Consider the following 12,506-nt stretch of genomic DNA (forward strand, 5'->3'; position numbering starts at 1 on the left):
TCATTACTTTTACTGAATATGGGAATGTGATTAAAAAGCTGCAGACTGTGAAGTGATTTTGCATTTTCTATCTACTTTCCTCAGCTGCAAATTTGCAAGTGCTCTGTTAAAAACTCACTGCTTGGAGGAAAAGGTCATATAATAAAAATGCAAACTTGGAAGAGGGAGTTGGGTATTAAGGAGCAATTGTACCAGCAATGGGATGGAGTAACATTTGTTCTTTTTCGGGTTTCAGGATGTCTGTATGATAAGAGGAGTTGTTATCACTTGATAAAGTCACGAGAAAAGTCCCCAGCGGTCCTTAGAGGAAGAGCCTTGCAGGCTGAACTCCACCCACCCACAGTCATCTGATGCCTGCAGGGAAAGGAACGCTCCCATTTCTGCACCCAAACCCATGACCACAGGCAAGCTCACTTTGCAGGGGACAGATTTACTAGGGCAAAGTGTCTTCAAAAACGCAGGTGGGTGCCCAGTGTAATTAAAAAAGCACTGGCAATTAATGTGTATATACACACATGCTTTCAACCCACAGCTTATGCAAGAGCATTTGACTTAATTTGGCCCACGGTGAAGGGAGGCTAAAAGCCTAATTTGTTCATTTTGTGTTTGCCAGAGGCCAAGGGAATGCACAGACATAGCTTGCCTCACTCAGCAGATGTGCAGGGACTTGTTAGGCTCCAGTACCTGGGATGTGCATGTGAACCCTGAGTAAATCAAAGGTGTGTAACAGGAAATCCGTGCCTAACCTAAACAAGCCCTATTCAAAATCCTATTACCTTTGTCTTTTGGCACTGCAGCATGATATTTAAGGCCTTTGAAGCACAATGACATCTTTGAGAGCACTTCAGCAAATGAGGTGTGGTCATACAGGACAAGCCCATTATCACTGAATCACAGAATAGTTTTGGTTGGAAGGGATCTTAAAGGTCACCCAGTCCAACCCTCCTGAAATTAGCAGAGAGAGAGCTTCAACAAGATCAGGTTGCTCAGAGCCCTGCCCTTGAATAATTCCAGGGATGGGGCATCCAGCATCTCTCTGAGCAGCCTGTGCCAGTGTAAAAAATTGTAAAAAATTCTTCCCTGTATCTAATCTAAATCAACCATGTTGTACTTTAAAATAATCATTCCTTGTCCTATGAACTACAATGTACAAGGTCAGTGTGGTGGATGTATATCTGCTCACATCCATTCACTGCACAATACCCACAGGGATCAAAACCAAGGCTAGAGATAAACTAAGCAATTCAGTTCACCTCCCACTTGAGACTAAGCTAACTGTTCTGATCATCTTTATCATGGCTCTGCACATGAGGATGTTCAGTTGTTGCCTTCATGATGATAATGTCTAATCCAGCTCCTAATCTACATTAATTTTCTAATGTAATCCCAACCCTTGTCTCTCCATCCCTGGTCCAAGAGAGTGCTGTCTCTCCCACATGCCTGGATGTCAGGTTAGTTTTTAGCTATATGCTCTCAGTTCTGCAAAATTAACCAAAGAAAACATAAACAAACTAAAACCCTATTATCAGGCAGCTTTCCTCCCACAAAAGGTTTAAATGCAGAGCCCTGATAAATTCATGGCACAGACTTGCAAGTGACTCAGTGGAATTGAGACTTTTCTCTGCTTTCTGTGAGAAGGTGCCACAAATTCAGTGCCTGGTACAGCTCACTGTGAAAACCTTGAATTTTGGAAGGAACTAAATGGGAAGAGATCACCTAGGCAGGTCTGAATCTGGACCAGACTCAGTGGTGGAAGGATTGGATGTGCAAGGGAGGAGACAGCATGGTGCAATGAGAAGGCAAAACTCACCAATGGGATTTACATGGCTTTAAAAATCCTGTCAGTCTGAGGCCAACTTCCAGCAATGCTGTGAAAAGAACCTGCACCAGGTGATTCTGTGGCACAACTCAGCATACAAGGACAAAGCTGCATCTGCCCTCTTGGGTAAAAGGGAGCCAAGCTATGAAAAAGGGGGAAGCTGGATCTGAGTGCTGGCAAAGGACTGGAGAGCCTTTCCTCTATGAAAATCAGCCAATGGGCTGCCCACTGTAGTGACAGCTTTTCTAGAAATTTCTGCAGCAATTTGTAAAGTAGATCCAGAGATGTGGCCACCTTTCTGCCTAACTCTTCCTACACCAGAGGAAAGCAATAATACAGAAAGAAACAAATGCAAACAAGGAACTTCCAGGAGGTAAGGACTTGAGTCTCCAACTCTACAGAACCAGAAGTTACCTGGCCATTTTAATATGGCAGAAGACTGATAAATGAGGTTCAGCTCTCCACCAATTGTTCCAGTCTCATTCCTCATGCCAGCACAAATGTTTATACAGTCACCAAGATCAGATCCAGTTAAAAACTGACAACATGGCCACAGGAATGCCTGTGCCAGTGCCAGCAAGGGAGTGGGAGCACAGCAGATGCCCAGAGAGCTACTCACTCTTCTCAGCAGCTGCCAGGATCTGTTTTATGAACCTGGATGTGTAACTGCAGCTCCAGGTGAAGCTGGAAATAACACAGGGGGATGGCAAACATCTCGACCTCCTAACATGGGTATAAACCACCAGTCTCTTACATGTCATTCCAAGAAGAAAGGAAGGTTTGCCTTTGACAACCACACCCACAGACTGCCAGCCAAACCTCACTGTCCTCGGCCAGCTTTCAAGACAAGGCAAGCAGGAAGAGAGCCTACTGTGGGAACTCAGAGCCTCCTCTCTGTCCTTTGCTTAGACAGAGTGCTGCAGACCTTGCAAAATAATGCTGGTAGTCATTTCCCTAGATTCCCCCCAGATTGTGGGGCTTCTGAGGTGCATGTCTGTCTGTTCATGTACACTTGCTGCTTTCCTGGAAAGAAGTACACATGTGCTCAGGGCTGGGAAGTTGAAGACAGCAGTTACTATTTTAATATTGCTGGTTTTAATCTAAAATACTGGCCACAAACACACTGTACCACATGCTGCACTTCATCTTACATCCTTCCTGGCCCTGTCTGTATTGCTAAGCAAAAATCAACCTAATCTCTTGCAGCATGTAGATACTGTGTCAAAAGCAGAAACCAGGGAATCAGAAAGCTGAAGAAAAATGGGAACAAGTAAAAAACCTCCTGCAAAACAATGGAAGCAGCAGTTTGAACAAGGACATGGGAGAAAAGCATATTCCCAGGGAAAAATAATAAATAAAAATAATTTTTTCCTCCTTCCCCACTATTTTACACTGCAACAAAGTAATGTTAATTTAAAAAAACAATTAAAGGATGAAGCATCATGGCATGCAATTTATTTAAATAATTTGCAGCATGTTTTCCAAAACTGCTGTATTTTCCTTTAAGGAGTCAGGCAATCCAAGGGTTCCAGGTTAAGCACAAATAATCACTTGGCATGAACAGCTCATCACTGTGGCAGTGTTAGAACAGAATCACAGCATATCCTGAGCTGGAAGGGACCCACAAGGATCATCCAGCCCCACAAGGATCATCCTGCACAGGACAGCCCCAGGAATCCCACACTGTGGTAATTTACACATTATTGTTATTACATATTACCCCACAGCATCAGCTTTCCCATGGATAGCTGCTGTGGAATAATGGCTCCTGGGTTCTTCAAAACATAAAAAGGGAGGAAGAACTTACTGTGGGAGATGTGTGAACCCTGACCTGCTGCTTATTAATGGATGGAGAGTTTAGTAATCAAAAGGCTCGAATGCAGTGCCTGCACAGAGGTGACAGGAACAGCCAGCCAGCTCCCTCTGATTTTCCCCATGTAAGATCTCTGTGATAATGGCTGACTGTGTCCCTGTGTGCTGCCACTGGCAAGGCCACCACACACCTGCTCGTGTTCTCTTGTGCAGGGTGAAGGGACCACGCTGGGGCAAGCCCAGCACTGTAAATTATGAGGCAGTTTGCATTGTAATTCATGCTGCTTTGAGAGGGGAAACCCATGCACACACACTTCCTTTGACTTCTTTCCTTCCAGGGCAACTTTGCATCCCATCCCATCCACCAAAACAGTTCAGCTCCTCCTCTGGGAGAAGACAGACCTGGCATCATGAAGCTGTGCTCCACTATGCTCTGCTGTTGGCATGACATGGGACCAGTAGTCAAGGCTGAAGAATATTATCATATCTTTAATTTTAATTATAACATCTGTTTGTAACATTAACCTCACAGTCTCTTCTCCCCTTTGTGACAGCTAACTTGTGAAATTTTGAAAAGACTGAACAAGGCCAATAAAAATTTAATGGCAGCGGCAGCTTTATTCTCAGATCTAACAAATAAAAAAACACTACCCAAGTCTCAGATCTCAGGCAATAATCTAAAAGAACTAAGAACAAGCTGAAGGAAAATAAATAAATTAAAAAAATAGAATATTCCCAGCTATGAAAAATATTGTCATTGATTCAGAATGTAAATGATTTTTTATTTGGCTTAGGATAACAACCTTTCAAAATCTACACGGGGGAACTATTTTCTAGAAAGCAGATTTTTTAAGTGGTTTTTTTGATTAGCTTTTGAAATAAGGAGCTTTTTCAGTCCCTAATTCTAGGAGATGAGCCAAATATGGTAAATAAGGTTGAAGCTGGGCAGCATCTATGATCTAGTGATCATAATTTCATTTAATTTGGAAACACTCATGGGAGTACACCCTATAGAAGGGGCTACAAAAAGCAGATCCACCCCAGTTGTTTGATAGAATTCTCTGAAATTATTACTGTAATTGAAAGACAGAGCAGGATTTACATTTTCAGACTGAAATAATGTTCCACAGGATAAAGTGGAGAGGGCTGCTCACGAATGCAGTGTCTTACTGTCTGGTTTGAAATGAAAAACTCATCAGAGGATGCACTGAATGGTTTGGGGGAAGGCAAGCAGGATGAAAAGCCTGTCCCTCCTCTTAAATACTTCTGCTATTAAAATTTAGCCCAACACAGTGCTGACTAAAAAGTTGTCTTGTGACCTCTGAAATAAATGGATCATCTTAAGCTTTTTCCATATAAAGCCTGTGCATTATGACAAACCAGGAACTGATGCAGATAAATAATGAGATCAAGCACCAGGGAGACACATTGGGTCAGAAAGTCCTGGGTGAAGTTGGATAATTGGTGGCTCAGATTTGTTCTTTGGGCACTTTAGCCTACCCCACAGGATCAGCTGCATGTTCCAGTGAGCAAGAGGAGACAAAACTCAAAGAGAATGACCTGGGAGCATGGACACTGGACACCTGCTCAGCTTCTGCTCCTCTGGCCACAGGCAGACTGGGAGAGCTCAAGAGCTCACCCAGAAGAGTGATGAATCCCACATCCCAGTGGCTGCAAGTCCCATAGTTTTCAAATACTTAAAAGCCAAGGTTTACAACATGAAGTCCTGGAAGAGCTTCTCATGTTTGCCCTCCACTCCTGTTTTGGTCTCTAAATTGCACACAATTTTGGCATGGTTTCACAATAAATAGAGAAATTGTGCATAATTCCAACATCACTAGATCTATTTCAGGATAAAGCTGCTGAGGGCTGAGAGTCTACCCTACCAAACACCACAACATCCTTCCCTTGGTCCTACAGACCTTCCCAGGCATCAGCCAACAGCCAATGCTGGACACAAAGTACAGGAATAGATGGATCTGTTGCCTGGTCAGCTCTAGATTCCTCATATCAGAAGCTCAAAATTGTAGCAGAAAAGTACCAACAAATCTTATTTCAACAACATGAGGATGTTACTGCAACCAGCTGTCTGCTCCTGCCTCTCTGTTCCCATCTACTGTTTTGCTGTCACAAAGGCCTGGGAAACTCCAGTGCAAGGTCAGGCTGGGCTGGCTACAGCCACCAGAGGAGATGGCAGTGGCTGGGAAGGTGCCAGTGGCCACAGTGGTGTGTTCAGCCACTCCTGGCACACTGAAAACAGCATGTCTGCCTGTGGCCACGTCAGAGAGAAACTGGGGCACTTCAGGGATTGGCCAGTAAAGAGCACACAAAAAGAGCTTTTCTACCAATCTAGGTATTGTGCTGGGGATTTTTCAACAAATAAACTTGAGGGGCTGCTAGGTGCACTGCTGCTCACTGTGCATCCACATAGAGGTGAACAAGTTACCTTCCCTCTGCAGCACAGACAGGGGAGCTATCTGATTCTGGCACACTACTCAGCTCCACTTGTTTTCCTTCAAAGTCTTGCTAGCTTACATACAATATCCTCTGCTTAGATTCTGCCATCCTGAGCAAGGACCAGAGATAGAGGTGGCCCCATTTGAAAAGCAAAAGCTGAATGTCATTGTCATTTTAATTAATATCCTGCAGAGGCAAGAAGAAAAGCAAATAAAAAAGGATGAAAGAAAATAAAAATCAAAACAAAATTAGGTCAATCCTCTTTCCTGAGGGATCTTGTGCAGACAACCCAAGGACCCTCTGATCCCCACATCCTGCACTGCACCCTTCACCCTACTGTAGCCTGACATCCCACTTCCACCCTCCCGTCCTGGGGAGGCCCAAAGGCAGCTTTGGAAGGGGCAGAAAACAATCCTGTTGTACAACACCAGTAATCTGACACTGCCTTTAACAAGATTATCTCATATCCCTCTGTCCTCCCTCCCCCAACACACAAGAAACCCTTTTTAAGGCCAGTGCTGGTTTGTTTCTCTACCCTGGGAAGCTTATGCTACTGAATAATCTGCACTTTTGTCCTCCCCCTGTGTTATTTCTGTCTCTGGGTGTTTCTCATTTTCCTCTGTCTTGTGCTTTTCCCTCCTGGCATTAATAATGTTGTGGAGAATGATTTCAGATGCCAGCCTAAGTGTGTGTTTCAGAAATGCAGCTCTGGACAGAAAAGGTTGGCCCTGTGAGACAGGGAGATGGGGAGGACATTTCCTGTGGTCTCACTCACCACCAGGGTGAGCATCCCCTGAGGAGCCATCAGGTTTCCCATCCCATGGATGCTAACAGGCACTTAATTGTGCTGATGGGCAGAAGGGAAGAGGGGAAAAGGCAGGCAGCTAAATACAGGAACAGCAAAGGACTGTGTTTAAGGAGGTGGCACAAGTGAAGTGCCTCAGACAGCAGTGTCAGATATACCCAGGGCAAGAAATACAACCCTGAGAGGGCCTTAAGAAACCTGCAGGCTGAGAAAGGGGAAGTGTGGAGAAAGCCCTTGTAGGACTGGAGGGATGAAGATGGGAAGGAGACTAGCTATGGTTGGTAAGGTAATTACATGTCTCCTAATCAGTAACACTGCTTTCCCAAGAACCCCACTGGGATTTCCAGGCTGCACACTGAGGGCTCAGGAGCCAGGTGCTGTCAGGGTGAAAGCTCAGCACTGAGCTCGCTGCAGGCTGGTCCCAAGCATCCAGGTTATCCCAGCCCAGGCTGAGCAGCTTTGCTGCAAAACCCTGCCCAGATTACCTGTCACTGCTGGCAAGCTGCCTCCCACGTATTGCAGAGCCTTGCTGGCACAACCAGGGTGGGTGGCTGCCTTTTCTTTTTTTTGTTTTGGGTTTTTTTTTTCTGATTCTTTCACAAGGAATGTGAGAAGACTCATCTATTCTTCCAGACACATACAGTTTAGAGGGAAAGGTCACTTGGGTTATGTCTTAACAGTACAGTCAGTGGCTTGTCAGAATAAATAACACAGAATTAAAAAACTTCTACTTGCAACCCTGGATGGATCAGCTAATTTCTGGCAAGAAGAGTCTGGATAATAAAGGAAAGGAGACAACATTTGAGAAACACTCAAACTTGTCAGTAGAGACAGCTCCTAAACCTGCTACCATTCCAAACCCACAAAACCTGCTAAAGTGTTAAGAGTTCTAATTTTCTAAGTACAACTCTACAGTCAACAGGAAAAATACTTCTGTGGATACAAAGGCTCTAAGCTTTTAATCTTCCACTCACATGTTGTAACTCATATTTTTATACATACCTGAGCCTCTTTTTAATCGTCTTCTTGCAAGTTTAATTTGATCCTGAAGAATCTGGACCCAGTCCCTAGGACCAGGAAGTTTATCCACATGGTTAGCAGTGCAGTATTTTTCCGTAAAGACTGAAATAAAAAGATACCACATTTTTGAAACATGTAACCAAAAATGGAGAAAAGGAGTTGGGAGGGGATGTTAATCAAAATATATGAAATTATTCAATTATCAAACAGAATTTTAATGGAGGATTTATTCTCACAAATGTAGGATGGTGAGACTAAAGCCCAATTCAGTGTTTCACAAATTCACCATTCAGAAGTGACTTGGCTGCATGAATATCACAGGAATGAAATCATTACTGCATATAAAAGCCTGTCCCAGAGAAATGTTCTACACCTGATGTCTTCATGAAATTCACACAAATGATTACAGAAAAATAACAGTGCATTTAGAACTGAGTTTCAGATGTGGCAGGCACTTGTTAATGCTGGCTGCCATATGGTACAGATAGAAAACTGAAGATGTGGTCATTTGGTGGCCTCTTGGTCAGGCTCCTAAGGCTGCAGGCAAAGTCATGAAAGAGTAAAGTCCCACCACTGTGGAAATCTCCACAGTTTTTATGCTGCCAAACCAGATGGAATAGAATTTTTATAAAGCTACTAAAACAAAAAGGCACTATTACTGAGAAAAATAATACCCTACAGGTCCAATTTTGTGTTTTGTAAAAACGGTACAGAGAGAGTCAACATTATCTTTAAATCCATATTTTCAACAAATCTAACAGTGTTATACCAAAAATACAGAATTCTAAATGGAGTGAAACTGATGCAATTGATTTTCATCATGCAACTGAGAGGTATGCAAAAAATAAATAAGTGCAGAAATAGAAAAACTATTCTTGCTGTTAGTATTGCTATTGTAAACTTGGTCAGAGGTCTCAGAGCCCAGTGCCCAATTATGACTGGCAAACAAAGAGAGAAGCTGGTCCCAGCTCAAGGGATTTGTAATCCTTGAGAATAAGTATCACACAAATGGGATTGGGAAACAGGCAACAAAAAAATGACAATTTCATTATTTTTATACACATAATTTGAAGCAACACTACCTGCTAAGTATAAGAGAACCAAAACTCTTTCCATGCTAACAGCTTCACAAAACCATGGCAAGGCAGGCATCAGCAACACTTTGCTGTGCACTCTGATCTACAAGGACATCAGACCAACTCTGAGGGCTGCCCACAGAAGTCAACACATCCCCAGACATTCACAGTGCTTGATTTGCAACAAACATCATCTTTGTGAAGGTAGAAATAATCTTTCCCTTCTGAATCCTTGTGGTATCTGACACAATGGGCACCTGATCAATGACTTGTGACTGCTACTTACTTCAACCAGGCAACTGCTCAATGTGTGCTTAGAGAAATAACAACAGGGACAAAAAGGAATGGGAAAGCAGCAGCAAGGAGGCAGGAGAATTGGGACCTGCCCAAGAATTGGGACCTGCCTTTTCCAGTCCACCCAAGCTGTATGGTATTAACAAACCCTCTCCCACTGAAACATAGACTGGCTTGAATTTAAAGGGGACTTCAAAGATCATCTAGATCATCCAACCCCAGTGCCATAAGCAGGGACATCTTGCACTTCCTCAGATTGCTCAATGCCCTGTCAGCTTGGAAGCTGATCTTAAACACTTTCAGGGCTGGAGCACCCACAGCTTCTCTGGGAAAACTGTTCCTACAGTCTCATCATCATAAAAAAATAAAAGGCTTCCTGATGTCCAACTAAAAGTACCCTCTTTCAGTTTAAAGCCACTGTCTCTTTGTCCTGTCACTACAGGCTCTGGTAAAATATCCATCCTCATCTTTCTTAAAGCCCCTTTTATATTATTATTATTATTATTATTATTAATTTTTATCATTATTTTATTTATTTATTTATTTATTTTTATTTATATTATATTAAAAGGCCACAATAAGGTCTGCTTTAAGAGCTTTCTCTTCTTCAGGCTGAACCACCTCAGATCTCTCAGCCTGTCTCCATAGCAGAGGTGCTCCAGCCCTCTGACCATCCTGCAGTCTCCTCTGGAATTGCTCCAACAGGTCCCTGTCCCTCCTGTGCTGTGCCTCCAGAGCTGGTGCAGCTCTGCAGGTGGGGTCTCACCCCAGTGGAGCAGAGGCACAGAATCATGGCCACAGTTCTTGTGGATTTTTTGTCTACCAGTACCCCCAAGTCCTTCTCTGCAGGGCTGCTCTCAATCCCTTCATCCACCAGTCTATCCTGATACTGGGATTGCCCTGACACAGACTGGGCACCTTGCACTTGGTCTTGTTAAGCACCAGGATGTCACATGGCCCATTCCTCCAGCCTGCCAAGGTCCTGGATGGCATCCCTTCCCTCCTGTCAACCAAGCACACCACTCAGCCTGGTGTCATCTGCAAACTTGCTGAGGGTGCCCTACAAACCAGAGTCTTTGTCATGGATGAAAATATTACATTGTACTGGCCCCACTATGGATCCCTGAGGGACACATCACACTTATATCTCAACACAGCTCATTGATTTCTGCAGGGAAGGATTTCACTGGCTGAATTTCTAGTCAACAAATCAAAGGAAAAACAAGTGCTTCTGACTGGTTTTATTTTTTCATCTTTTTTCCCCATAGTTCTGAGTAGAAGACTCACAAGAGAAGCTGATTGCCCAGGAGAAACACTGCAACTGATACAACAAGTGCCACTGAATACCCAAAGTCAAAAGAGAGAATTGCTCCCTGGCTAATCATTCTGTTGCAGAAGCATTAAATTACTTTTAAGGACAGCAGTGAAAATGTTTTCAGACAGGAAGAGTGATTTTCAAGCAAACAGTCCCTCCTTTAAATTCTCTGCCCATTTTTGTCATTAATGTAGCTTTTTGTATCTCTGTCATGGAAAGGGACTGAAAGTGCCACTAAAGGATATCTGGGCACGTGGTAGAAGAATGTCCTAATGATAATAATGCAAACAACATGATGTTGTTCTTGTAGAGATTTCATACTGGCCCAGTTATTTCTTGGAATAAATGAAACCACAGTGTGTGACAGCCCAGCTCCCTGGAGGGAAGAAGGGTGCTATTGGAGCCACACTGAGTGAGGACCCACAGGACATCAGACCTTGGCATCTTTACCCCATCACAGCTTTTAGGGACAGGCTTCCCTATCAGGGATCAGGCAGCAGCATTTGGGCAATACTGTAAATGCCAATAGAGATCCCTGTTATGGCAGTGGTACCCAGTAGTACCATCACAGATTGAATTTTTCTGTTGGAACTACAAGTCCCTTCTTTCTTCTCTTAAACTCAAGGGAAGAGGTTAAGCCAAGCCTCAGAATTTACTCCACTAGTACAATCTCAGCTGCTGAGAAACATCACTCTCTGCAGTGTGTGAGAAACATCACTCTCTGCAGTGTGTACCAGCTGCTATTTCAGTAGTCCTGTTGCATTTACTGTAAAACATTTATCAAGTGCTGTAGAGTGGGTTTTTTTGAAGTAATTTTGAACTCCTCTTTCTTTCATTTAACTTATTCATTAAAGCTTTTAAAAAACAATGAGATACAGATAGAGAGAATTCAGACAGATTTTTGCAGATTACTGAGCTCAAGAAAAGAAGGTACAAAACAGTGTTTGTGATTTAAACCTAAATACAAGCATAACTGTAAAAAGTCTGTCAGCTGCTCTGTAAGATACATTAGGACTATGACACAGGCACAGCACACACTTTGCTGCAGAACTGCACACTTGAGAGGGTCCTCTGAAGGCCTCCATGCCCAGCCTGCTGCTCAAAGCAAATAGATCATAATGCTCTGGCCTGTGAGCAGTCACATTTTGAGTATTTCCAGGGGTGGAGGTCCTGCAGCCCCTCTAAGCACCTACTGCACTGCTCAGCCCTTATGTTGAAAATGTTTCTCCTTATCAAATTGCAATTTTCCATGTGTTCAGTGCCTCTTGTGCATCTGAGAAGGGTCTGACTCCACTTGTCCACACTATCCCATTAGGCAGCTGTGAACAGCAGTAAAGTTTCTCCTGAATCATCCTCTCTCCAGTTCTCTCAGCCTGCCCTCATTTGATACTGGAGCAGGGAAGTGGTGAAGTCCTAAGTCTTGGTGGTCCCTCCACTGGGCTCAAGCCAGTTTGTCAATGGCTTTCTTTCATGGGGAGAGGGGCCCAAAAGTTGGCAGAGGTGGTTGCAGAAGATTTTCCTGCCTCCTTTTGCTGCCAATGGACTCAGAGAAGCTCTTCTTATTGCCCTGTGTCTCCTAAGTTAGCAATCTGTACCTGAGAACAAGTCATAGCCTCTAAAATAAGCTCCACTCTTAGAGCTTATTTTTGGCCTGTCTTTTGGTAATGTGGGTATTGTCCCTACAATATCAGATTTCAAAATAGAATCTAGTTCAGAAACTCTGGCCTAATAATATCAGCTCTTTATATGCTGTCATCACAGAGTTTGAAGGAACATGTGCTCTTCTGGAAGCTAGACAGCAGTGACTGCTAGGAAAAATCCACCAGCAAAAGGTGCTCACACCAAGAAATTTGCTTCCCCAAGAGGAGACCACTGCATTTATGAGCATCAAACTAATCTCATGCCAGT

At 43.5% G+C, this 12,506-nt stretch overlaps 1 protein-coding gene across 2 annotated transcripts in view; it reads right to left on the minus strand.

Moving 5' to 3' along the window:
• The window catches only part of BEND7 (BEN domain containing 7), a 47,320-nt gene that overhangs the window by 6,705 nt on the left and 28,109 nt on the right, over nt 1-12,506 (minus strand). The window contains exons 7-9 of one of the 2 annotated variants that reach the window (XM_063153745.1): nt 7,896-8,015; nt 7,625-7,687; nt 12-7,514 (exon numbers count right to left, since the gene is read on the minus strand). In XM_063153745.1, coding sequence (XP_063009815.1) covers nt 7,375-7,514; nt 7,625-7,687; nt 7,896-8,015 — 323 coding nt within the window. In that variant the 3' untranslated portion in view covers nt 12-7,374. Of the gene's footprint in view, nt 1-11; nt 7,515-7,624; nt 7,688-7,895; nt 8,016-12,506 lie in introns of those variants that run through there. The other variant, XM_063153744.1, reaches the window with a different exon arrangement.

Source organism: Melospiza melodia, chromosome 4, assembly GCF_035770615.1.
Source record: "Melospiza melodia melodia isolate bMelMel2 chromosome 4, bMelMel2.pri, whole genome shotgun sequence".
Lineage (NCBI taxonomy): Eukaryota > Metazoa > Chordata > Aves > Passeriformes > Passerellidae > Melospiza > Melospiza melodia.